At 48.6% G+C, this 26,672-nt stretch overlaps 1 protein-coding gene across 1 annotated transcript in view; it reads left to right on the forward strand.

Annotated features, from left to right (window-relative positions):
• LOC115099412 overlaps positions 1-26,672 on the forward strand; it is a 103,258-nt gene that overhangs the window by 55,022 nt on the left and 21,564 nt on the right. Inside the window, exons 7-8 of the mRNA XM_029617043.1 lie at positions 557-699; positions 10,405-10,523. Coding sequence (XP_029472903.1) covers positions 557-699; positions 10,405-10,523 — 262 coding nt within the window. The remainder of the gene's footprint in view (positions 1-556; positions 700-10,404; positions 10,524-26,672) is intronic.

Below are 26,672 nucleotides of genomic sequence, written 5' to 3' on the forward strand. Positions count from 1 at the left end.
AAGGTATCTGTGGAGCTGGTCCCAGTGCAGACAATCTGAATATTTCTCTCCTGAATTCATATCAGTTACATTTCATATTAAAAATAATGTTGTTCATATTCAGAGACTTTGATTACCCAGACAAAAACTGAGATTTCAAAATGATCTTTTGCTCCCTGCTAAATTTTATTTTTTTCAATTTAATTTCTATTACGATTTTTCCAAATAAAAGCAAAGTAGTAAATCCAACAAGCAAAACCGTATACCTGACTTATAGTGCCTGGCTAAATGTTATCTGATTGAGTTGCAGGGCTGTTCCATCCTAGCTTTTGCCTAGCTGAAACTACAGCTCCTCTCATAGATGTGTGTCTGACATGGGAACTCCTCTGTAGCTACAAATTGTTCAGGATTCAACCTCTGACAACGAGAAAGTGCTGTGTGTAGAAAATGTCACAGAGCAGCCACACACAGGCCATATAAAGGTCCCATTTTTCTACTGGGACTCTGAATTATGAGTCAGGTCTGGTTCTCCTGATTGTGACACCAACATTTCCTCTACTTCTTCTGTTTTATGCAGAATTATCTGCAAACCAGAATCCGCTGCCCAGCTGCCCAGGCCCAGGGGACACACTGAATAAGAGGAACTTCTCCTCAGTGGAGGCAAGAGGAAGGAAATCTGTTGAGGGGTCAGAAGTGAAACGTGAAGAGGAACTGAAAGAGGTAATAGAGCTGAAGCTGAATATGCAGTCAGCCAGAGGTCTTGCTGCACTTTGCACATCACCTCAAGTGCAAGAAACCTCAGCTGCCTTGCAGAGCACAGATTGAATACCATCTTTTCTGTATCTGGCGAGTCACAGCTTTCTCTATGCCTAGGGTTGTAACATCACAACATCCCCTCCAGCATATCTTCTGGCTTGCAGAGGAAGATGTAGTCCCCTTGTTCTGGTTTAAAAATGGATGTTGCGCCCGTCGGTCGCAGACAGCTGCGACCTCTGATGCTCGCCTCTTTTTTTCCCTGCACCAGCGATTCTTAGAGGAGTGGCAGTCTCCGCCTGCAAGCGCCGCCTTCCCCAGCGTCCCCAGGATGGCGTGGGTGATCCTGTCCTCCATCTTGAATCAGGGATTACCTAGGGCATGCGCGCACCAGGCCCTCTCTTAAACACGTCATGGCAGGAACCTCGGGGGCGTCCCCTCCGCATGACATCACCCGCCAGTGTATTTAAGCTATTCGGACTTTTGATCCTATGAGTTAGTAAGGACTTCCTTCCTGCTGAATTCCACTCCACTTGGAGACGCTTCGCTATTCGCTACTCTGAACTCTCTCCTGCACTCTGGGCCTTGGACGCTTTAGGTACCCGCTCCTCGGGGGCCTTGTCGCGTTCTGGCTATCCGCTCCTCAGAGGGCCTTCCTGCCTGGAGAATCCATCTACTCATATTGGGAACCAGCCTTGTTCAGCCTTATGAGTACTATCTTGCTGAAGGAACCTCCGGTGTACCCCATACCTCGGGTCACTACTGTGCTCACCTTAGCATACCTGCTTCTACACTTCGGAGTGAGTAACCTCATCTATTCTGCTCTGCTGACCTCCTGCACTTCTCTTACCAAACATCTGTGCTGATTCTCGGCGTACCCCATGCTGCAGGCCACTACCGGGGATATCATCACTGAACCACCTTACTACTCTGGACTGTGTCTCTTCCCACTCTGTGGGTACTTCACCTACGTTCCAGTCTAATAAAGTCTTGTTACTAACTGTGTCCGTCTCAGCTGAGGCTATGCCTATCGTGGTGAATCCCCACAGGGCTCCTCCCTGTGGGTGGAGTCAGCTCTCACTACGATTCAGGGTCCACAACCGTACCAGAACATAAGATTGCTAACTCCATGGACCCGGCACAGGTCTCAGCCCTGGAGGCCATCTCTGGCCTGGCCCAACGTATTGCTGAAAAACAGAGGACCTTAGAGACATTGACTGATGCTTTTAATCAGTTGAATTACCGACTGAACATTTCTACAACGCCTGATAAAGATGCTTTGTCGCAAGTGGTTTCCGTATGAACTGCAGTACCTTTACCAGCCCCCACTCGCTTCTCAGGAGATTCCCTGTTATGTAGAGGTTTTCTCAACCAGTGCTGTATGCACTTGTCACTACAGCCAACCTACTTTCCTAATGTAGTAGCCAAAACTACATATATCCTGTCTCTTTTAGATGGGAAAGCCCTGGCCTGGGCTTCACCTCTCTGGGAACGCAATGGCCCAATCCTCAGTGACTTGCCAGGTTTTCTTGCTCTCTTCAAGTCAGTATTTGATGACCCAGTTCGCAAGACAGACACAGGATCTGCTCTTTTACATCTCCAACAAGGAGCTAAGCCACTTCCGGACCATGTTATTGAATTTAAAACCCTATCTTCAGAGTTTCACTAGGACCTGGGGTGCCTACGTGCAATTTTCCTAGAGGGCCTTAACTCCCGCATCAAGGATGAATTATCAGCACATGAATTACCTGACACTTTGGACTCACTCATTGACCTTGCAAGGAGAATTGATCACCGCCTACGTGAACATTCACAGGAGGTAAAGAGTCCTAAGAAACATCCATCAGGGAGTATGCGCTCTTGATCAACACCAACAACCCAGACCCTGCCTTCACCTATTTCTGAGGAAGATGAACCCATGCAATAAGGCCACAGCCACCTAACCGCCAAGGAGAGGCGCTACCGTAAGCCATGCGGTTTCCATCTGTCCAGGAAACATGCAGACCTAGGATCCACTGGAGGACTCTTCCTAGGTCTTACTACCCCTTCTCCTCCACTGACTCTCTCAGTCTCAATCATTTCCGGGACTCTTGTATTCCAGATTCTAGCACTTGTAGATTCCGGAGCCAGTGGTAATTTTATACTTAAAAGGCTGGTGGAACACCTACGGATTCCGATTGTTCCGACACCTACTCTGCTGCTTCTCTCCTCTATACACAGCAAGCCACTACCTGGAGAGGTTTCCTACACCATGCAACTGATATGCCTGCGCACTGGTTCTCTTCATACTGAGACCATCTCATTTTTGGTCACTGACAAAGCCATTCAACCAGTAGTACTTGGCCTACCTTGGCTGCAAGATCACACACCCCAGTTTGACTGGGGCACCCTGGAATTATCACAGTGGGGAGCGGCTTGTCACAACAGATGCATGAAGAAAGTAACACCTGTGCCCTGCATGTCTACCACTACTTCTCTCCCAGGTTTGCTGCCACAATACTCGTCCTTTCAAGACTTGTTTTCAAAAAAAGCAGCTGACGTATTACCATCACATCGGTCCTTCGACTGTGCTATTAACTTAAAGCCTGACTCGGAGCCCCCAAGAGGAAGGGTGTACCCACTTTCTCTATCAGAGACTGAGGCCTTGTCGGCCTATATTCAAGAAAATTTGCAAAAAGGATGTATCCGGCCTTCCAAGTCACCTGCTGGAGCCGGATTCTTTTTTGTCGGCAAGAAGGATGGATCCCTTCGCCCATGTATAGACTACAGAGGACTTAACAAAATCACCATAAAGGACCGATACCCTTTACCTCTGATTTCAGAGTTATTCAACAGATTCCAGGGAGCCAAGATTTTCACGAAGCTGGACCTAAAAGGGGCATACAATCTGATCCACATTCTTCAAGAGGACGAGTGGAAAACGGCTTTTAATACTTGCGATGGCCACTTTGAGTACTTGGTCATGCCCTTTGGCCTGTGTAATGCTCCGGCCGTATTCCAAAATATGATGAATGAGATCCTGCGAGATATGCTGTACCAATGCGTAGTTGTGTATTTAGACGACATACTAATTTTCTCCCAAGATCTACAAAGTCACCAGGTAGATGTTGCCAGAGTCCTGCAGAGACTAAGGGACAACCATCTCTACGCTAAGCTTGAAAAGTGTGTCTTCCACCAGGAGTCTGTTCCCTTTCTGGGCTACGTGGTGTCCAGCAGGGGCTTCCAAATGGATCCACAAAAGACCAAAAGCATACAGGACTGGCCTCAAACCACTGGTCTCAAAGCTCTCCGCCGATTCCTCGGCTTCACCAATTATTATCGCACATTCATCCACCACTACTTGACCTTGACTGCACCACTTACTGCCATGACAAAGAAGGGAGCCAACCCTGAAGACTGTTGCTGCCTTCCAAACCCTCAAGGAGGCTTTTCTCAAAAAACCTTGCCTTTGCCACCCGGACCCTCGACGACCGTTTATAGTCTAGGTTAATGCCTCTGATGTCTGAGTAGGAGCCATGCTGAGTCAGAGCAGTGACACCCATACACTGCGCTCTTGCTCTTTTTTTTCCTGGCATTTTTCTCCAGCCGAGAGAAATTATGGTATAGGAGATAAAGAGCTGTTGGCTATCAAGCTAGTATTCGAAGAGTGGCGCCCATGGCTCGAGGGGGCACAACATCAGATAACTGTTATACACAGACCACAAAAATTTGGAATATCTGCATCATGTGCAGCGACTGAATCGTAGACAAGCCCAATGGTCTTTGTTTTTTTTAATCGGTTTGACTTTCTGCTGAAGTACCGTCCTGCTGACAAGAATACCTGGCAGACGCCCTCTCACGCTCCTTCACTTCAGAGGATGTCCTGGATGCACCTCACCATATTATCAACCCCGATAAGGTGATTCTGGCCGCTACCCATTCCATTCCAGCTGGAAAGACGATGGTACCTCGGACCCTGAGAGAGAAACTTCTTAAGTGGGCTCATGATTCTCGATTTGCCAGTCACCCTGGGCAATCCCGTACGCTATCCACCTTACAGAGGTATTATTGATGGCCTTCAATGAAGGAGGACGTATGAGCGTACGTTGAATCTTGCACCACCTGTGCAAGGCAGAAGCCTCTGGCTGGTCGCCCTTGGGGTCTTCTCCAGCCTTTGCCAGTTCCAGAGGAACCTTGGACGCACATTGCGACGGATTTAAGATCATAAGAACATGCCATACTGGGTCAGACCAAGGGTCCATCAAGCCCAGCATCCTGTTTCCAACAGTGGCCAATCCAGGCCATAAGAACCTGGCAAGTACCCAAAAACTAAGTCTAGTCCATGTTACCGTTGCTAGTAATAGCAGTGGCTATTTTCTAACCTAAGAACATAAGGACATAAGAAATTGCCATGCTGGGTCAGACCAAGGGTCCATCAAGCCCAGCATTCTGTTTCCAACAGAGGCCAAAACCAGGCCACAAGAACCTGGCAATTACCCAAACACTAAGAAGAACCCATGCTACTGATGCAATTAATAGCAGTGGCTATTCCCTAAGTATAATTGATTAATAGCCATTAATGGACTTCTCCTCCAAGAACTTATCCAAACCTTTTTTAAACCCAGCTACACTAACTTAACTAACCACATCCTCTGGCAACAAATTCCAGACCTTTATTGTGCGTTGAGTGAAAAAGAATTTTCTCTGATTAGTCTTAAATGTGCTACTTGCTTACTTCATGGAATGCCCCCTAGTCCTTCTATTATTCGAAAGTGTAAATAACCGAGGCACATCTACTCGTTCAAGACCTCTCATGATCTTAAAAACCTCTATCATATCCCCCTCAGCTGTCTCTTCTCCAAGCTGAACAGCCCTAACCTCTTCAGCCTTTCCTTATAGGGGAGCTGTTCCATCCCCTTTATCATTTTGGTTGCCCTTCTCTGTACCTTCTCCATTGCAACTATATCTTTTTTGAGATGCGGCGACCAGAATTGTTCACAGTATTCAAGGTGCGGTCTCACCATGGAGCGATACAGAGGCATTAATACATTTTCCGTTCTATTAACCATTCCCTTCCTAATAATTCTTAACATTCTATTTGCTTTTTTGACTGCTGCAGCACACTGAGCTGACGATTTTAAAGTATTATCCACTATGATGCCTAGATCTTTTTCCTGGGTGGTAGCTCCTAATATGGAACCTAACATCGTGTAACTACAGCAAGGGTTATTTTTCCCTATATGCAACACCTTGCACTTGTCCACATTAAATTTCATCTGCCATTTGGATGCCCAATCTTCCAGTCTTGCAAGGTCCTCCTGTAATGTATCACAGTCTGCTTGTGATTTAACTATTCTGAATAATTTTGTATCATCCACAAATTTGATAACCTCACTCGTCGTATTCCTTTCCAGATCATTTATAAATATATTGAAAAGCACCGGTCCAAGTACAGATCCCTGAGGTACTCCATTATTTACCCTTTTCCACTGAGAAAATTGACCATTTAATCCTACTCTCTGTTTCCTGTCTTTTAACCAGTTTGTAATCCATGAAAGGACATCGCCTCCTATCCCATGACTTTTTAGTTTTCGTAGAAGCCTCTCATGAGGGACTTTGTCAAACACCTTCTGAAAATCCAAATACACTACATCTACCAGTTCACCTTTATCCACATGTTTATTAACACCTTCAGAAAAAATGAAGCAGATTTGTTAAGCAAGACTTCCCTTGGGTAAATCCATGTTGACTGTGTCCCATTAAATCATGTCTTTCTATATGCTCTACGAATTTGATCTTGAGAATAGTTTCCACTATTTTTCCCGGCACTGAAGTCAAGCTCACTGGTCTATAGTTACCTGGATCGCCCCTGGAGCCTTTTTTAAATATTCTAAGTCAACTTAATTAATAGCAGGTAATGGACTTCTCCTCCAAGAAGTTATCCAATCCTTTTTTAAACACAGCTATACTAACTGCACTAACCACATCCTCTGGCAACAAATTCCAGAGTTTAATTGTGCATTGAGTAAAAAAGAACTTTCTCCAATTAGTTTTAAATGTGCCATATGCTAACTTCATGGAGTGCCCCCTAGTCTTTCTATTATCCAAAACAGTAAATAACCGATTCACATCTACCCGTTCTGGACCTCTCATGATTTTAAACACCTCTATCATATCCCCCCTCAGTCGTCTCTTCTCCAAGCTGAAAAGTCCTAACCTCTTTAGTCTGTCCTCATAGGGGAGCTGTTCCATTCCCCTTATCATTTTGGTAGCCCTTCTCTGTACCTTCTTGACCTGCCAGTGTCCAGCGGAAACAACACCATATGGGTCACAGTAGATTGCTTCTCGAAAATGACGCATATCATTGCATTACCTGGGCTACCATCTGCCCCAGAATTGGCAAAGCTGTTTATACAGCATATATTTCGCCTGCACGGCATGCCGAAGTGTATCCTCTCGGATAGAAGTGTACAGTTCACAGCTAAATTCTGGAGAGCCCTTTGTAAGAAATTCGAAATTTCTTTAGACCTGACATCAGCATACCATCCACAATCAAATGGTCAAACTGAAAGAACGAACCGTACACTTAAACAGTTCCTCCGCTCCTACGTCAACTCCAGACAAAGCGACTGGGCAGAGTTGCTTCCCTGGGCTGAGTTTGCCCTGAATTCACACCCATCAGGCGCTACTGGATCAGCACCTTTTCAATTAGTGTATGGCTATCAGCCATTACCTCTGCTACCAATACCCTTGTTGGTTTCATCCCCTGCAGCCCAGGCTTTGGCTGAAGAACTCCATCAGCTTTGGGAACAAACCAAAGGCCTTTTACAAAAGGCAGGACAACAGGCCAAGAAATGTTATGACGCTCATCACAGAGCAGCAATCTAATTCCAACCAGGAGACAAGGTATGGCTCAGTACCAAGTTCATCCGTCTCAAGCTGCCATCTGTTCGATTTGCTCCATGCTACATTGAGCCTTTTCCCATTCTTCGCCGCCTGGGCCCAGTAACTTACAGTTTGCAACTACCTACTTCCATGAAGATACCAATGCCTTCCATGTATCTCTCTCTTGAAGCCACTCATCCTCTCAGAGTTTTCAAAAAAAGACTCCGGACCCGCTACCTCTTACTGCCGAAGAGGACATCACGTATCAAGTGGATGACATTCTTGACATACGTAAACATGGAAAGCAATGGGAGTACCTCAAATCCTGGGAAGGATATAGGCCAGAAGAAAATAGTTGGGAACCTGCTAATAACATCATTGACAAGGATTTAATTCGTCAATTTCATCTAACTCATCCAAGGAAGCCGAAAGCCCCTGGGAGGGGCCCTAAGAAGGGGGGTACTGTTGCGCCCGTCTGTCGCAGATGACTGTGACCTCCGATGCTCACCTCTTTTTTCCCTGCACCAGCGATTCTTAGAGGAGTGGCAGTCTCCGCCTGCAAGCGCCGCCTTCCCCAGCGTCCCAGGATGGCGTGGATGATCCTGTCCTCCATCTTGAATCAGGGATTACCTAGGGCATGCGCGCGCCAGGCCCTCTCTTAAACACGTCATGGCAGGAACCTCGGGGGGCGTCCCCTCCGCATGACGTCACCCGCCAGTGTATTTAAGCTATTCGGACTTTGCTTCCTACGAGTTAGCAAAGACTTCCTTCCTGATGAATTCCACTCTACCTGGAGATGCTTCGCTATTCACTACTCTGAACTCGTTCCTGCACTCCGGGCCTTGGACGCTTTAGGAACCCGCTCTTCAGTGGCCTTGTCGCATTCTGGCTATCCGCTCCTCGGAGGGCCTTCCTGCCTGGAGAATCCATCTACTCATATTGGGACCCAGCCTTGTGAGTACTATCTTGCTGACGGAACCTCCGGTGTACCCCGTACCTCTGGCCACTGCCGTGCTCACTTCAGCATACCTGCTTCTACACTTCGGAGTGAGTAACCTCATCTATTCTGCTCTGCTGACCTCCTGCACTTCTCTTACCAAACATCTGTGCTGATTCTCGGCGTACTCCGCGCTGCGGGCCACTACCGGATCTACCCCTGAGAAGTGTTCATTGGAAGAGGAGTTTCCTGGCGTATCCCGCTCCGCAGGCCACTACCGGAGATATCATCACTGAGCCACCTTACTACTCTGGACTGTGCCTTTCTTCCCACTCTGTGGGTACTTCACCTACGTTCCAATCTAATAAAGTCTCGTTACTAACTGTGTCCGTCTCAGCTGAGGCTACGCCTATGTGGTGAGTCCCCACAGGGCTCCTCCCTGTGGGTGGAGTCAGCTCTCACTACGATCCAGGGTCCACAACCATCCCAGAACATAACAATGGATATGTTTTTCAACTCTTCCCCTCAGAATTGTTCCTTATGCCCAAACTATTTCAGTGGGAGGATAAGACCTGTCCCTAATCGTTCCTCATGCCATTCCTTTGACCTAAGTATCTCTGATCAGAGCATTCAGGTCTTGTAATTCTGAGGTCAGTATTGAAAGAGCCTCTGCTTGCTGGCTAAATTTTGTCTGGGTAAATCATTCCTCACTCACAGTGTACCCAGCTAAGGTTCTGGGGGCATTCCCCAGGGCACATTTCACTTTATCCATCTAGCATTGCTGTTCAGCGCTAGCCGGGAAAAGTTAATTAGGTAAGTCTAGCCAGAAGAATACCTGTCCTTAAGTTACCCTGGTAACTGTAACTGGGTGTATTCAATGGAACCACTTATCTAGGTAAGTGCCACTGAATAAGGCTAACTTTAACTGGGTGTATAGTATGGAACACTTATCTAGGTAAGTGCTGCTGAATCCAGGTAACTTTAACTGGGTGTATAGTATGGAACACTTATCTAGGTAAGTGCCACTGAATCTGGCTAACTTTAACTGGGTGTATAGTATGGAACACTTATCTAGGTAAGTGCCACTGAATCCAGGTAACTTTAACTGGGTGTATAATATGGAACATTTAGCTGGGTAAGTGCCACTGAATCAGGCTAACTTTAACTGGGTGTATAGTATGGAACACTTATCTGGGTAAATGCCGCTGAATCCGGGTAACTTTAACTGGGTGTATTCAATAGAACACTTATCTAGGTAAGTGCCGCTGAATCCGGTGTATAATATGGAACATTTAGCTGGGTAAGTGCCGCTGAATCCGGGTAACTTTAACTGGGTGTATAATATGGAACACTTATCTAGGTAAGTGCCACTGAATCCGGCTAACTTTAACTGGGTGTTTAATATGGAACATTTAGCTGAGTAAGTGCTGCTGAATCCGGCTAACTTTAACTGGGTGTATAATATGGAACACTTATCTAGGTAAGTGCCGCTGAATCCGGCTAACTTTAACTGGGTGTATAATATGGAACATTTAGCTGGGTAAGTGCCGCTGAATCCAGGTAACTTTACCCACATTAGTTTACCACTGATTGGCTTGCTGAATACTGTGTCCATTCTTGGGTGAGAAAGCTGTACTTGATATGCACATATGGCAGGCAGTGCTAATCACCCTGCGTACAAATGTAATCTTTTACTTTTAAGTTGCTTTTGTTGAAAATCTTTCATCTGTTCTGTTGCAGCTGCTGATCCACCTTTTCTAGAAGCACATCTGTAAGAGTCAATTGTGCCTTTGTTGGCAGTGAAGTAGTTAAAGCTTGTCATGCCTTTCTTTCTGTCTGCCCCCCCTTCCCTTCTCACACTCTGCTAATAGTTTCGCTGCATAAACCATGGGTCCAACATGGAGCCGGTGTATACAGAGCCTGACCCTGGGGTCCAAGAGCGCATTGAAGTGAGCATTGTAACAGACCTGGTTAGTTATAAGGATGACCTGTAAGTGAATCATCTTTGTCGGTAATCTTTCCCTTCTCCCCTGGGCCCTGGTGCATTCCTGGGGAAGTGCTGTATTGTGATGGAACCCCTATTAGTTGCTCCTGATGTTTGATTGATCATTTTGAGCTTCAGTTCTCCTGTTTTATGGAACAAATAGGACCCATAATATCTAGGGGAGGAAGAAATGAAAAAGAATTTGGTTTCATGTAGGCTATGACCTTTTGTGCTCTAGAGCAGTGTTTCCTAGCCCTCTCCTGGAGGCAGACAAACTGGTTTGGTTTTCAGGATATCCATAATGAATATGCACGAGATAGATAGATTTGCATACACTGGGCCTCCTAATTAAGCAAATCTATCTCGTGCATATTCATAGTGGCAATCCTGAAAGCCCGACTGGCTGGATGTACCTCCAGGAGAGGGTTGGGAAACACTGCACTGGAGCAATCAGCTCATTAGACAGCCTGAGTGAGCATGCCAACTGTGGTATAGGCTTCCATTATGCATGGCTCAAAAAGTTTCCTGCCCCCTTACTATAAAAATTGTTCCAGCTTCCCTGCCAGGCCCTGTTATTCTGGCCACTGTCTCTCCAGCAGGTGAGGGCCAATCCCTCTGTTTTTCTTAGCCTCCCCTGAATTTTCTTTGTAATCTTAGCTTCAATAGCTGCTGCAGTTCTTCCTGGCTTATAAAGTGGTACAAAAGGCATACTAGAAAGCAAATGTCTTTTCTTTCTTTTCTCATGCTGTATAATACCAGCTATTATTGAACGAGATTATCTTTTTTAGATTTTTATATTCTGCTTTTCGGCACTTCAAAGGGGATTACATTTGGTTACTGTAGGTATTTGATTTATAAAATATTGCTTTATGAACAGCAAACCACTGAAAGCAATAGTGCCAGCAAACATTAAAAATCCCTGAACATACCCAGATCAATCCAGACAAGTGGGTTTATGCATCCCTACCAGCAGATGGAGGCAGAGAACAAAAACTTTGAGGCACTGCTACATAATTGAGAGTGCCACCTGTAGTCCCTCAGTAATTCTCTGTCTCCAGCAGATGGTAGAGGTGCAAACCTGCAGACTTGGCTGATCTGGAGTTGTAGATTTGGAGCTGCTCCCCAATGTGCCAGGTTCCTTAGTGGGCCATCCCTCGGGTTGAGCCGGGCGAACGGGGGATTGGATACCCCTAGCTGTAGCTGTCCCATGGTTCCGGGGCCCTTGATAGCCAGGGACTGGCTCCCTCTTCGTGCCACGAGGTTCCCTCCTTTCCGCTGCTGGCTCCCTCAGGGAAGTATCCCCTTTTGGGTTTTTCTTGCTTTTTTTTCTTTTAGTAAAGTTTTGTTTAAAAATTTTTTTTAATTTTTCTTATTAGGATTGCAGAGGGAGAGCCAGAAGAGTCTGCCTGCGGTGCAGTGCCAAGGTGCTTGACCTCCATAAGTGTTGGGGTCGCTGAGGGAATGGGATCTTGTGTGTGCCGGCGCGATTACAGCGATTTCCACAGCAGGGTTTTGTTCGTGCCCGTGCGCCGTGGTTTGACTTTGTTCTGGGCAGCCATTTCTTTTTTTAGTGCTCCCGATTTCTCGCCGCTTCTGCTCCTGCCACGTGATCAGGGCAGTCACCCTGGCGGGGATCAGTCCTTCATTGTGTTACCTCGCGACGAGCTGGGGCGGCAAGGGCGTCAGGTACCAGGTTCCTTTGGCGACGTTCTCGGGCAGCAGCGCGGGCCGACACGATTCAGCCACTAGCTCCGCCCCTCACGGCGTGTCAGACTTTAACCCGGAAGTCCCCGCGTTTACGTGGGAACTTCGGGTATTTAAAGGACTGAGCCCAGCACAGCATTGTCTCGGCTAGGCTTGCTTGTGCTGGTGCTCCTGTGAGTGAATTCTGGTTCCTGTCTGATTCTGACCTCGGATTGCCTCTGGACCTGTTTGCCTGCCGCCTGCCTTTAACTTTGGATTGCCTCTGGACCTGTTTGCCTGCCGCCTGCCTTTGACTTTGGATTGCCTCAGGACCTGTTTGCCTGCCACCTGCCTTGACTACGGATTGCCCCTGGACCTGCTCTGCCTGCCGCCTGCCATGACTTCGGATTGTTTCTGGACTTACCTAGCTCACCCCAGCGAGAAGCACGGTGTGCCATCTCCACTGGCTGAGATCTCCCTAGGATCTACCATTCCGGAAGGTAAGATCCTTGACTACCTTGGATTCACATATTTAAATCATAACACATTGTGCTGCGGCCTTTGTGGTTTTAGGAGCTGGGTTTTTTTTTCCGGCACTTATTTTCCCAGTGTTGCCACACGCCGTCAGCGTTTGTGCGGCGGCGCAGCCTGGTCTCTTGGCAGCCATGTGGTGCAGCCTACCTTGGAGCGGAGCTCGTGCTTGAGCCAATGCATTCTGGATGACTGATAAGCCGCATGCACAGGGTGTGCCTCGGGGGAGAGGGATCCTCCGCTAAGTGTCCTAAAGCCCGGAGGGTTTCTCGCTTGGTGGGACCCACGGTAGGGTCTAAGGTGGGGGTACCGTTCTCACTGCACCCAAGGGGGATTGCAGTCAGGGAGCCCCGACAGGCCGCAAATCTGGTGACTCCCCTCCACCTCTCTCTCCTGTGGGACAGGATCTCGAGGATGGTGGTGATGAGGAAAAGGTGTCAGAGCCCAGTAGCCCTGAGATGGTGGTTGAGGGTCTATGGGGTTTTTCTCCTGAATTTGTTTTGCTTCTGTACGAGGCCTTTCTGGCAAGGAAGGCAGCTAAGCGGAGGCCCAAGGAGAAGTCTTTAGGCCCTTCCAAAAGATGTTTGATGACCTCAGGGGCGCCCTTGGGGAGGTTGGACAAGCATCAAGGGTTCCGGACCGTGATTAAGACCTCAGAGATCTGGATGACTCGGATGAGCCGCAAGAGGATGTGGCGTCCTCTCCAGCTGTGGATTCGGAAGGGACCTGGATGCAGAGCAGAACCTGGACTTGGATGGGAGCAAAGATGAACTGGACCTCGTTGAAGGAGCCTGGGCAGACCTGGATTAACTCATGAAGTCCTTGGGAGAAACCAAGTGTAATAGACTACCGGAGGACAAGAAAGACATTAAGAACTTTCCCACTTGTCTTCGCTTTTAGGAGTTGAGATTTTGGTCCGGTAGAGGATCTTCCTCCTTGGGGCCTAAGCAGTCGTCACATCATCAGCGTTCCTTTCGGTGGGCCGGCTTGTCCTCCAGAGACGGTTCCGGTCAGGGGGCAGGAGGAAGTAAGCTGTTCCAATGAAGCCAAGGTCGCCCACTCCTTGTTGGTCGCGGTTGGGGGCAGGTTGTCTCGTTTTTATGAGGAGTGGGTCAAGATTACCTCAGACCGGGGGAGTTCTGAGGTGGTAAGGGACAGTTATGCCTTAGAATTTTCTTGCCCGCCCAGGGTCGCTTTCCTGGAGTTGCACTTTTCTTCTTGAAACAAACAGGAAGCGGTAGAGAGTACTCTGCAAAGGTTGATAAGCTTGGAAGCAATCCTTCCGGTGCCTTTGAGCGATCAGGGGCAGGGAAGGTATTCCATCTATTTTGTGGTTCCAAAAAAAGAGGGCACCTTCTGTCCCATCTTGGATTTGCAGCAGGTGAACCTGAATTTGTGGGTACTGCGCTTCTGAATGGAGATGCGAACGGTAATTGCGGCAGTCCACAAAGGAGTTCCTGGCATCTTTGGATCTCACTGAGGCTTATCTACATAAGATATGCCGTACTGGGTCAAATCAAGGGTCCATCAATCCCAGCATCTTGCCTCAAACAGTAGCCAATCCAAGGCACAGGTACCTGGCAAGTACCCAAACATCAGATAGATCACAATCTACTATTGCTTAGTAATTACCATCATAGCAGTTTACGGACTTATCCTCTAGGAACTTATCCAAACCTTCTCCAAACCCATGTACACTGCCACAACCACATCCTCTGGCAATGAACTCCAGAGCCCATCCTTGCACCGAGTGAAAAAGAATTTTCTTCGATTTGTTTCAAATGAGCCACTCACTAACTTCATGGAGTGCCCCCCAGTCCTTCCACTATCCGGGAGAGTAAATAACCGATTCACATTAACTTGTTCAAGTCCTTTCATGATTTTGTAGACTTCCCTCACATCCTCCCTCAGTCGGCCCAGACCCAACTTCGTCAGCCTTTCCTCACAGGGCAGCCGCTCCATGCCCCCCATCACTTTGGTCACCCTTCTCTGCACTCTCTCCAGTGCAGCTACATCTTTTTGATGTTGCGTCGGAGGTGGAACCTTGGGCTGAGGTGGGATTTGAAGCAACCCGTAGGCAAGGACCTACGGGTCCCCACCGTCAGCAGGTGGAGTGGGCTGAAGCTAGAGCCGCTGGAGCTTCACCTATACCAGCTCTCGTTCCCCTCGGGTTGAGCCTTTGGGTGCCGGAGCCGGCAGGACTTAGGTGGGCCTCGAGGTTAGCTAGAGATGAAAAGTGATTCAGCCCAGAGACAGCAGCCGGTACATGGCGTAGTCCTAACCTGGACTGGATTCGGTACTGGAACTCAGGCGCCAAAGGAACAATGAGTATCTGGAGATGCTGAAGCAAAGGAAGGCCTAAGCCTTGTAAGTCCACGTCCAGAGGATAGGCGAGAGGAGGCATCACAGACAGGCTAGGATCAGAGCCGGCGGCAAGTGAAAGTTGTGGCAAGCAATGTAGAAATCTGGACACAGGAAGGTCTGTAGCGTAGTCGTTCAAAGCGAGGGTCAGGGCACGAATAAGGCAGGCGTAGTCAATCAAGGCAATGGTCAGAGCACGGAGAAGGCAGGCATGGTCAGGTGTAGCGGAGGTCCGGGGCTGGAGAGAAGCTGAAGAGTCATCAGGCATAGCAGAGGTCCGGGGCTGAAGAGTAGTCAGGCATAGCGGAGGTCCGGGGCTGGAGAGAAGCTGAAGAGTAGTCAGGTGTAGCGGAGGTCCGGGGCTGGAGAGAAGCTGAAGAGTAGTCAGGCGTGGCGGAGGTCCAGGGCTGGAGAGAAGCTGAAGAGTAGTCAGGCGTGGCGGAGGTCCAGGGCTGGAGAGAAGCTGAAGAGTAGTCAGGCGTAGCGGAGGTCCGGGGCTGGAGAGAAGCTGAAGAGTAGTCAGGCGTAGCGGAGGTCCGGGGCTGGGGAGAATCTGAAGAGTAGTCAGGTGTAGCGGTGGTCAAATCCAAAGAGTCAGTCCAACACATAGACTAAACAGGAACAAGGAGAACAGGAACCGGGAACCACAGGAAACAGGAACACAATGAAGAGACGATTCTAGGATCAGCAACGAGTACGAGGAGACCTGTTGCAAAGGCAACGCTGTGGAGCGAGGCCTAATCTTTTATACGCTGAAGAGTCTGACGACAGCATCCGGGTTTGCGGCCAGGTTCCTGCTGCGGGGCCTTTAAAAGAACTAATGATGCGCGCGCGCCTAGGAAGGGGCACGGCGCCGATGGCAGCATCTCTCCACAGGCCACATGGAGAGGCCTGACGAACAGGGACATCTTGGCTGGCAACACTGGGTAGCGTGGTAGGGTCGGAGGCACCTGAGGGAACCCAAGGTCGGAGCTGGCAACCCATTGCCGCCAGCGACAAGGAGCCAGGAGCTGGAGTCCGTGTGGAAAGGTGAGAGGGCTGCGCTGTGGGGTTGCCGCGGTCGGCACGCATAACATTTGAGATGCAGTGACCAGAACTGCACACAGTATTCAAGGTGTGGTTTCACCATGCAGTGATGCAGATACATTATGACATCCTCTGTTTTAATTTCTATTCCCTTCTTAACAATTCCAAACACTCTGTTTGCTTTTCCGATCGCCAAAGCACACTGGGCCGACAACTTCAATGAACCATCCGCCATGACGCCCTGATCTCCCTCCTCGGTGGCAACTCTCAACATATTCCCATTTGAAAGGACCACCAGAAGTTCCTGCAGTTCAAGTGATGGGTCAGAATTTTCAGTTTCAGGCCCTTCCCTTCGGTTTGCCAACGGCTCCTCGAACCTTCCCGAAGGTGATGGTGGTGGTAGTGGCGATCTTGCATAGAGAAGGGGTGTTGGTTCACCCATACCTGGGCTATTGGCTCATCCGTTTGGTGCAGCAAGTGAGGCATCTCCTAAGCTCGTTGGGATGGGTGATGAATGTGGCGAAGAGCCATCTGGTTCCATCTCAATCTCTGGAGTACCTTGGAGCCCGCTTCGATACCCGGAGGGTCAAGGTATATCTGACAGTGGAGAAGTTGCAGGAGCAAGTTTCTCGACTTCTACGACTCCCAGTTCCGAGGGTCTGGGATTACCTGCAGGTCCTGGATTCCAAGGCCTCAATGTTGGACCTGCTTCCATTGGTCTTTGCTCATATACGACCGCTGCAGAGGACATTGTTGTCACGATGGGATCCAAGGTCGGAGAAGTATTTTGTCCCCTTGCCTTTGCTGAGGGATGCCAAGTCCAGTTGTGGTGGCTGTCGAGGAACAATTTGGAAAGAGTAGTGGACCTCGAAGTTCAAGATTGGGTGGTGCTGACCATGGATGCCAGTCTCAAGGGCTGGGGAGCAGGGTGCCTGGAATGTTTGGCTCAGGGTCTCTGGTCAGTGGCGGAAAAAGCCTGGTCCATCAATCATCTGGAGATGAGAGCAGTGCGTGGAGTCCTAAAAATGTTTCTGCCTCTGGTCCAGGGTCGAATGCTTCAAGTGTTTTCAAATAATGTGACGACTGTGGCTTACATCAACCGTCAAGGAAGAACAAAGAGTCTTGCGGTGCCTCGGGAAGCTCAGCTGCTGTTTGTGTGGGCGGAGTGTCATCTCAAAGGGATTGCAGCCTCTCACATAGCAGGAATAGACAATGTGCAGGTGGATTTCTTAAGCCAGCAGCAGTTGGACCTGGGAAGTGGGAATTGTCCCTGGAAGCCAGGAATCACATTTGTGCCAGATGGGGCGTTTCTCAGCTGGATCCTCATGGCAACAAGAGCCAACGCAAAGACATCAAGGTTCTTCAGTTGCAGAAGAGAAGTCGCTTCGGTGGGACTAGATGCTCTAGTGTTTCCTCCGTGGCCATTCATAGGGCGAGTGCTACGTTGCATAGAAGCGCATCCAGGGTCAGTGGTTTTGGTGATGCTGGAGTGGTCGAGTCAGTGGTTCGTGGGCCTGGTGCATCTGTCGGTGGACGGTCCTCTGCGATTGGCTCATCTGCAGGAGTTGCTTCTGCAAGGTCCCATATTTTAGGATCGAGAGGATCGCTTTTGAGAAGAGGAGACTGCGTATGAAGTGCTATTCCAAGCCGGTAATTGCTACACTCCTCCAGGCTAGATGTTCTTCTACTTCCATGGCTCATGTCAGGGTTTGGAAGGTGTTTGAGACCTGGTGTGCACAGCAGTGGTTGGATCCTCTGCGGGTGTCTGGGCCGCATATTTTGTCTTTCTCCAGCAGGGCTTGTCCAAAAGTTTGGCTTATAGCTCGCTTCAGGTCCAGGTTTCGGCCTTGGATTGTCTCAGGGGCAAGGTGCAGGGCAGGCCTTTGGCTTCTCATCTCAATGTCATCTGTTTCCTAAAGGGAGTAAAGCATTTGAAGCCTCCAGTTCGCAAGGTATGTCCAGATTGGAACCTCAACTTAGTTTTGAGGGTTCTCTGTGAGCCTCCCTTTGAGCCTTTAGGTCGAGCCTCCTTGAAAGATCTTGCATTAAAAATGGCTTTTCTGGTGGCAATTTGCTCAGCCAGGAGCATCTCAGAGCTTCAGGCTCTTTCTTGCTGCAACCCTTTCTTGCGTATTTCTAATGACAGTGTGTCTTTGAGTACAGTGCCTTCCTTTTTGCCAAAGGTAGTTTCTGCCTTCCATGTGAATCAGACAGTGGACTTACTGGGTTTTCCAGAGTGGTCTCATGATTTTGCGATGGGTAGAGATCTTCATCTTCTGGATGTTCGGTGTGCTCTCTTGCATTATTTGAAGGTTACCAATTCTTTCAGATGTTTGGACCATCTTTTTGTGGAGTTTGGTGGAGCGAAGAAGGGGGAGAAAAGCGTTGAAAGCTATTTTGGCCCGGTGATTGAAAGAAGCTATTGCTTTGGCCTATATTTGTAAGGGTCATGCTGTCCCGATTGGCCTTAAAGTGCATTCCACTAGGGCACAAGCAGCCTCTTGGGCAGAGTGTCAGTTAGTGTCTCCTCAGTGTACCTCCGCAGTGTGATCCTCACTTCATACTTTCACCAAGCGTTACTGATTGGATGTTCGTGTGCCAGAGGATGCGACTTTCAATGAAAGTGTGTTGAAAGTGGGTCTTTTGGATTCCCGCCTGGTATAGGGTTGCTTTGGTACATCCCACTTGTCTGGACTGATCTGGGTATCTTCAGGAAAGGAAAACTGATTCTTACCTGCTAATTTTCTTTCCTGTAATACCACAGATCAGTTCAGAGACTAGCCTCGGTGCTATTACCAAAAGACTGATTTTCCTGGCACTCATCCGCTCAATCTTGAAGAGTTTTCCTTACTAATGGCAAGAGTTATGTTTGTTGAGTTAAGCAGTTGACAGGAAGTTGTTGGTGCTGGGGTTTGGTAGGTTTCCAGTTCAGGGGAATCCAACCCTGGGTTTTTCTAGTTCGCCCTGGGAGAGGAGAAGGATTTCTAATCTTGGCTTGGGTATAGGTCAATACTGAGGGACTGCAGGTGGCACTCTCGGTTAAATAGCAGTGCCGCAAAGTTTTTGTTCTCTGCCTCCATCTGCTGGTAGAGATGCATAAACCCACTTGCCTGGACTGAGCTCCAATATTACAGGAACGAAAATTAGCACTCAAGAATTATTTGCAATGTGTAAAATATAATATTAAATAAGGAATATATTAAATAAGGAATACTTTCAGGATATAAACTGTGCGTTCCCTCTCCAGCTCCTCCATGGCCCCTTTCCAAGTGCCTTCCCTCCCGCTCTTTCCTTCCTGCAGCCCCTTCTCTGGTTCTGTCCCTCCTGCCACCTTCCTGTGTTCCTCCTGAGTGCCCACCCTCCTGTCTTCTCCCCTCCCCAAATGCCTTACCTCCTGCCCTGCTTGCCCCCGCCCAAGGCCCCTTCCCTTCTGTCCTCTCCCTCCCATGTCTCCTTCTCTGGTCTCACCCTCAAGGCCCCTTTTTGGGTGCTTTCCCTCCTGTGTTCCTTCCTCCCACCTACCCTTCGTCCATGGCCCTTTTCTGAGTGCCACACCTCCCTTCCATGGCCCATTCCCAAGTACCTTCCCTCCCCCATGGCTCCTTCCCGTGTGCTTTGCTTGTTCCTTTCCTGTACCCAAGACTCCATCCCAAATATTCTTTATTTATTTGGATTTATTACCCATCTTTTTGAATAAGAAATTCACTTAAAGCAGAGTACAACCGATTTGAAAGGTATACAGTCTGAAGGAGACTTAACAGTTCTCATCTGGAGGAGACTTCAGTAAGAATTAAACTTGATATCCATCAATGACAAGATTAAACTAGGTAAGTGTAGAACAGGACTAAACTTGAAATAAGTCAACAACTAGACTAACAATATAACACATCTGAGTGAAATCAACACAAGACTAATTAGATAAGATTGTAGCAGCATTTTCAAACCACTCAAATACAAACCTCTCAGTAAAAGAAGAGGCTGTAGCAGCACGTTTAAGACACCCCTATAAGGTGCCAAGCATTTTATAGCACTCCTTCCTGCTGTCCTTTCTCTGAAGACCCTTTTCAATTGCTTTCACTCCTATGTGCTTCTCTTGTTCTCTCCTGTGATCCTTTCTCTGTCCCTTTCTGAGTGCTCATCTCACTATGGGCCCTTCCCTCTGCTCCCCCCTCCCCCACCATGTCAGCTAGAGCACGTGTAGCAGTGGCCAGAAATGCTCCTCAAGATTATCACCCTTAGTGCTGCCTCTGGGGTGGAGCAGCAACTGTTGAAGGAGCTGGTGGCAGTGCATTTCCCCTTCTCTTCTCAGCACAGCTTCAGATTCACACACTTTCCTGCCCCCTCTCTGCACCAGTTTTGAGCTTCCTGTGGCTGCAATTGTCCTTTTCTTAGCATCTAGACAGATGAATTCAGAACTAGTGGGTTATGCAACTCTACCAGTAGATGGAGACGGAGCAAAGCTGACATCACAGTATATATATCCCTGCAGTGACATCAGCCTGCCGGTAATCTCCATCTGCAGCAGATGGTGGACGTGTACCTCCCTACTGGGGATTGCTTCAAGTTTTGAAGGAGAAAGAAAGAAGGAAATTTAATTTGCCCTGCTCTCCTGTGATGATACTAAATGGTCCATCCCCCATTTGAGAATTCCTGAGGTGATTTCCATGGTCCCTCAGATAAGAACATAAGAAATTGCCATGCTGGGTCAGACCAAGGGTCCATCAAGCTCAGCATCCTGTTTCCAACAGAGGCCAAACCAGGCCACAAGAACCTGGCAATTACCCAAACACCAAAAAGATCCCATGCTACTGATGCAATTGATAGTGGCTATTCCCTAAGTAAACTTAGGAGCCTTCTCCATTGCCGGTCCCACCCGCTGGAACTCATTACCCACAAACCTCCGACTTGAGCCTTGCACCATCAAATTCAAAAATAAGTTAAAGACCTGGCTTTTCAAACAGGCTTACCCAGATTAGATCCCCTGCGCCTTAACCCCCTGCTGCATCAGTACGTTACTTGAACTTATTTGTTAAGTTATGTTACATTGTTTAACATGTTATTTCTTTATTTTGACTTCTTGTTTGCCAGTTCCCAGCTATCCTTCTCTCCTGTTCCTTGTAGTCCCACCCCCTGTCCCTGTTTGATGTACTTTCTACCTTCAGTTCAGATGTAAACCGGTATGATGTAACCACTAATACCGGTATAGAAAAGAAATAAATAAATAAATAAATAGACAGACTTGATTAATAGCCATTAATGGACTTCTTCTCCAAGAACTTATCCAAACATTTTTTGAACCCAGCTACACTAAGGGGCGGATTTTCAGACTCCGCGAATAGGCCTACTTTTGTTTGCGCTCCAGGCGCAAACAAAAGTACGCTGGATTTTAGTAGATACGCGCGGAGCCGCGCGTATCTGCTAAAAACCTGGATCGGCGCGCGCAAGGCTATCGATTTTGTATAGCCGGCGCGCGCCGAGCCGCGCAGCCTACCCCCGTTCCCTCCAAGGCCGCTCCGAAATCGGAATCCTCTAACGCCCTCCCCTCACCTTCCCCTCCCTTCCTCTACCTAACCCACCCGCCCGGCCCTGTCTACACCCCCCCCTTACCTTTCTCCGGGGATTTACGCCTCCCGGAGGGAGAAGTAAATCCCCGTGCGCGAGCGGGCCTCCTGCGCGCCGGGCCGCGACCTGGGGGCGGGTACGGAGGGCGCGGCCACGCCCCCGGACCGCCCCGGGCCATAGCCACGCCCCCGTACCCGCCCCCAAAATGCTGCCGACACGCCCCCGAAACGCTGCGACGACCGGGCCCGCCCCCGACACGCTCCCGATACGCCCCCCTTGGAGAACCCCGGGACTTACGCGAGTCCCGGGGCTCTGCGCGCGCCGGTAGGCCTATGTAAAATAGGCTCACCGGCGCGCAGGGCCCTGCTCGCCTAAATCCGCCCGGTTTTGGGCGGATTTAGGCGAGCAGGGCTCTTAAAATCCGCCCCTAACTGCACTAACCACATCCTCTGGCAACAAATTCCAGAGCTTAATTGTGCGTTGAGTGAAAAAGAACTTTCTCCGATTAGTCTTAAATGTGCTACTTGCTAACTTCATGGAATGCCCCCTAGTCCTTCTATTACCTGAAAGTGTAAATAACCGATTCACATCTACTCATGCAAGACCTCTCATGATCTTAGAGGCCTCTATCATATCCCCACTTAGCCATCTCTTCTCCAAGCTGAACAGCCCTAACCTCTTCAGCCTTTCCTCATAGGGAAGCTGTTCCATCCCCTTTATCATTTTGGTTTCCCTTCTCCATCGCAACTATATTTTTTTTGAGATGCGGCGACCAGAATTGTACACAGTATTCATGGTGCGGTCTTACCATGGAGCGATACAGAGGCATTATGACATTTTCGGTTTTATTAACCATTCCCTTCCTAATAATTCCTAACATTCTGTTTGCTTTTTTGACTGCTGCAGCACACTGAGCCGACAATTTCAAAGTATTATCCACTATGATGCCTAGATGTTTCCTGGGTGGTAATTCCTAATATGGAACCTAACATCGTGTAACTACAGCTAGGGTTATTTTTCCCTATGTGCAACACCTTGCACTTGTCCACATTAAATTTCATCTGCCATTTGGATGCCCAATCTTCCAGTCTTGCAAAGTCCTCCTGTAATGTATCACAGTCTGCTTGTGATTTAACTACTCTGAATAATTTTGTATCATCCGCAAATTTGATGACCCCACTCGTCGTATTCCTTTCCAGATCATTTATATATATAATTGAAAAGCACCGGTCTAAGTACAGATCCCTGAGGCACTCCACTGTTTACCCTTTTCCCACTGAGAAAATTAACCATTTAATCCTACTCTCTGTTTCCTGTCTTTTAACCAGTTTGTAATCCACGAAAGGACATCGCCTCCTATCCGATGACTTTTTAGATGAGTGCCTTGTTTCAGTAGCTAGATTTGTCAGCCAGCATGGACTTAGCTGTTAAAACAGCTGAAAGGCAGCAGGCGCAGGATGGTGATGGTATATGTCCTCTTCCCCTGCAGCCGGAGACAGTCTCTGTACTCAGCTGGAATGGGCTGAAAAAAAAAAACGAGACTGAGAAGGAGTCTCAGTGTGCCGATACGACGTTCGTTCCCGCCCACAAGGGAGGTTAAGGGACGTAAGCAGCCTGGCAGGTTGAGCAGCCCTTTTGAGTTAGGCCACGCTTTTAGGCTTTTTCTCTGTGCGCCGTGTGGTAGGCCGTGGCGGTGTTTTTGCGCTCTTCTTCCTGCGCGTTAGGCTGCCCTCTTCAGGACCGTTGATTCGTTCAAGTGCGCCTGGGTCTGCATCCAGGTTGTGTGTCCAGGATTTGGACTCTTAGTTGGACCCCTGCTTGGGCATCCAGGTGGTAGTGGCATCTGTGTTAGGCATGCGCTTACCTGTATGCCAAATTTGGGCTGCATTGGGTTTGGATACCTATGTTTGGAACACCTACATTTTGGATGCCTAAGTTTGGGATGCCTAAATTTTGGACGCATATATTTTACAGCGCAAATTCAGCTGGATGCACACCTTTCAGCCTTCTATTAAGCATACCGATAAAATGATGGTGCCTATAGCTAAAAACCTAAGCACCTTTCCCTCTGTTCTGCCTGTCATATTCAGGCATCTCAGCCTGGTGTTCCTTCTAACTTGTGCCAGCACAGATTAAAGGCTCAGGGAGAATTACCTTCATTTGATTTCATTAAACCTAGTTCTTCCCAGCCTCATGAGAGCCTGGGTAAAAAAACATGACAGGAGGGATGCCTGACGTTGGAACTCCTTAACTGGTTCGTCAGTGGGGGAAGGTAGCTCAGTGGGCATGGCACAGGTGCCTTCTGGTTTTGGCATGGATCCTTCTACCTTTTGGAATTTTTTTCAAGGATTGCAATCCTTTCTTCAGGCGCATTCCTCAGCCCTCACCAGTTCAGAGTCGTAGGTGGTGACCTCTCACTTGCTGCTCACTTGCTGCTGTTAAGCACTGAAGTACATCTAGATTGGCAGCAGGTCTTCCCGATAGGGATTTGGATGGCACGGTTGATGAGGTCAATCCTTACTCTCTGGAGGATGGAGAAATTCCTCTGGCCCTGAAACCATATAGGACTATATTGTGATTCTTTCATAGAGATGACTCACTGGCTCTGATTTCCCAGACATTAAAGATGCTGGGAGTATTAGGGGCTGATTTTATGTCTGAGCCAAAGAAAAATCCCATTTGGTTTCTTTGTGTAAAGCCTCTTGCTTTTTTCCCTGTTTTGGAGGCCATTCAAGAATTGATTGATCTTGAGTGGGGTGCCCCGGAGGCTAATTTCAAAGGGGGTCAAGTCTCGGAAGGCCTGTACCCCCTGGATCCAGTGGGGAGAAAGCGTTTGCGTTTTCCAAAAGTGGACGCACTTGTCTGTGCCTTCTCCAAGTGGACAACTATCCCCGTGGAGGGAGGAGTGGCCCTGAAGGATGTGCACGATAGAAGGATTTAGTCCTTCCTTAAGCAAGCATTTGAAGCAGTGGCAGTGACCTTACAGATAGCTTCTTGTTGTTCCTTGGTGGCTCGTTCTTGTTTACTTCTCTCTCAAGAGGTCGATGAATCTGGAGTGAATTCCAGGGCAGTTATGGAGCCAGCAGCCGCCTTTTTTGGCAGATGCAGGCTGAGATTTGGTCAGAACCTCAGCCAGAGGGGTGGCTTCGATATTAGCGGCATCAGTTATGGCTGAGAAATTGGTCGGCTGATGCGACCTCCAAGGCTAACCTTAAGAAATTGCCCTTTAAATACTTATTCTTGTTTGGGAGCGAGTTGGAGAAACTGGCCAATAAGTGGAGTGGGTCCCCGGTTCCTCGGTCGCCAGAGGATAAGTAGCAGGCACCTTACTCCTTTGGCACGAGAGGTCGTGCTAGGGGATCCAAGTGTTTTCGACCCTACAGCGGAGCAACCTTTCAGAGAACTCAATATTTTGGTAGGTCTCAGTCCTTTCTTCCCAGACAGCCCAAACGGGGTGCAGACTCAGGTAGTGGAGCCCACCGAGCCTCCCAATGAAGGTGTGCTGACCCACCCCCGGGAACAGGAGATAGGGGGTTGCCTCTCTCTCTTTTATCAGAGGTGGCTTGAAATCACATCAGACCAGTGGGTCCTGGAAGTGATACAAGATGGATATGTGCTGGAGTTTCACAGTGTTCCTCAGAACTTGTTCATGGTGTCTCCCTGCCACTCCCCACAGAAGAAGCAGGCAGTGGAGTTTACATTGTCAAGGCTCCTCAGTCTGAGGGCTGTGGTTCCAGTGACCACATCTCAAGAAAATACGGGTCGATACCTCATTTATTTCATTGTGCCCAAGAAGGAGGGCTCCTTTTGTCCCATCCTGGACCTCAAAGGGGTCAACCATCATTTGCGGGTGATTTTTCACATGGAAACATTGCACTCAGTGATAATTGCCATGCAGTTGGAGGAATTTCTGACCTTCTTGGATCTGTCCGAGGCATACATGCATATTCCCAACCGACTAGAGCACTAACGTTTTCTGTGATTCGCGGTTTTGGGACATCATTATCAGTTTTGAGTGCTGCCTTTTGGTCTAGCCACTGTATCCAGAACTTTTTCCAAGGTTATGGTGGCGGTGGCGGCAGAGTTGAGAAAGGATGGGATCCTGGTACATCCGTACTTGGACTGGCTGATTCGGGCCAAGTCTCTGTAAGAGAGCCTCCTGGTGATGCACAAGGTGATTTCCTTGTTGAGGGAGCTCGGTTGGGTAGTGAACTTCGCCAAGAGCAGTCTTCATCCATCTCAGTCGCTAGAGTATCTTGGTGTTTGGTTCAACACAAAGCAGGGCAGGATTTTCCTGCCGGAGTGTTGTATTCAGAAGTTGTTGGTGCAGGTGCAACTGTTGATGAACACAATATGCCCAATCATGTGGTCCTATCTACAGGTGCTCGGTCTGATGGTGGCAATCCTGGAAGTGGTGCTGTGGGCGAGGACGCATATGCATCCTCTTCAGTGTTCTCTGCTATCTCGTTGGAGCCCACATTCTCAGGACTATTTAATTCGGCTCCACCTGCCGATGGAGATCTGCTCTCAACTACAGTGGTGGTTACAAGTGGATCATCTAAGAAAGGGAGTTTCCCTAAAAGCACCAGATTGGCTACGACAGTGGATGCGACCCTCCAAGGTTGGGGTACTCACTGTCAGGAACTGACAGCGCAAGGGTGCTGGAGTGCAGAAGAGTCTCTCTGGAACATCAATCAGCTGGAAGCCTGGATGGTCCATCTGGCATGCTTACAGGTCGGCAACAGGTTGCAAGGTCGAGTGGTCCAGATAATATCTGACAATGCAATGATAGTGGCTTACATCACTCGTCAGGGAGGAACCAATAGCCAGCAGATGTCGCAGGAAATAGATCGACTTATGGAATGGGTGGAAGTGCATCTTCAGGTATCATGCGTAGGCGTGCTGTTCACGCACGCCTACGCATGATACCTTTCTCTGCCTACACCCCCTTCTCATACCCCCCACCTCCTCACCCATCCCCTCTCAACTACC

The sequence above is a fragment of the Rhinatrema bivittatum genome, chromosome 9 (genome assembly GCF_901001135.1).
Source record: "Rhinatrema bivittatum chromosome 9, aRhiBiv1.1, whole genome shotgun sequence".
Lineage (NCBI taxonomy): Eukaryota > Metazoa > Chordata > Amphibia > Gymnophiona > Rhinatrematidae > Rhinatrema > Rhinatrema bivittatum.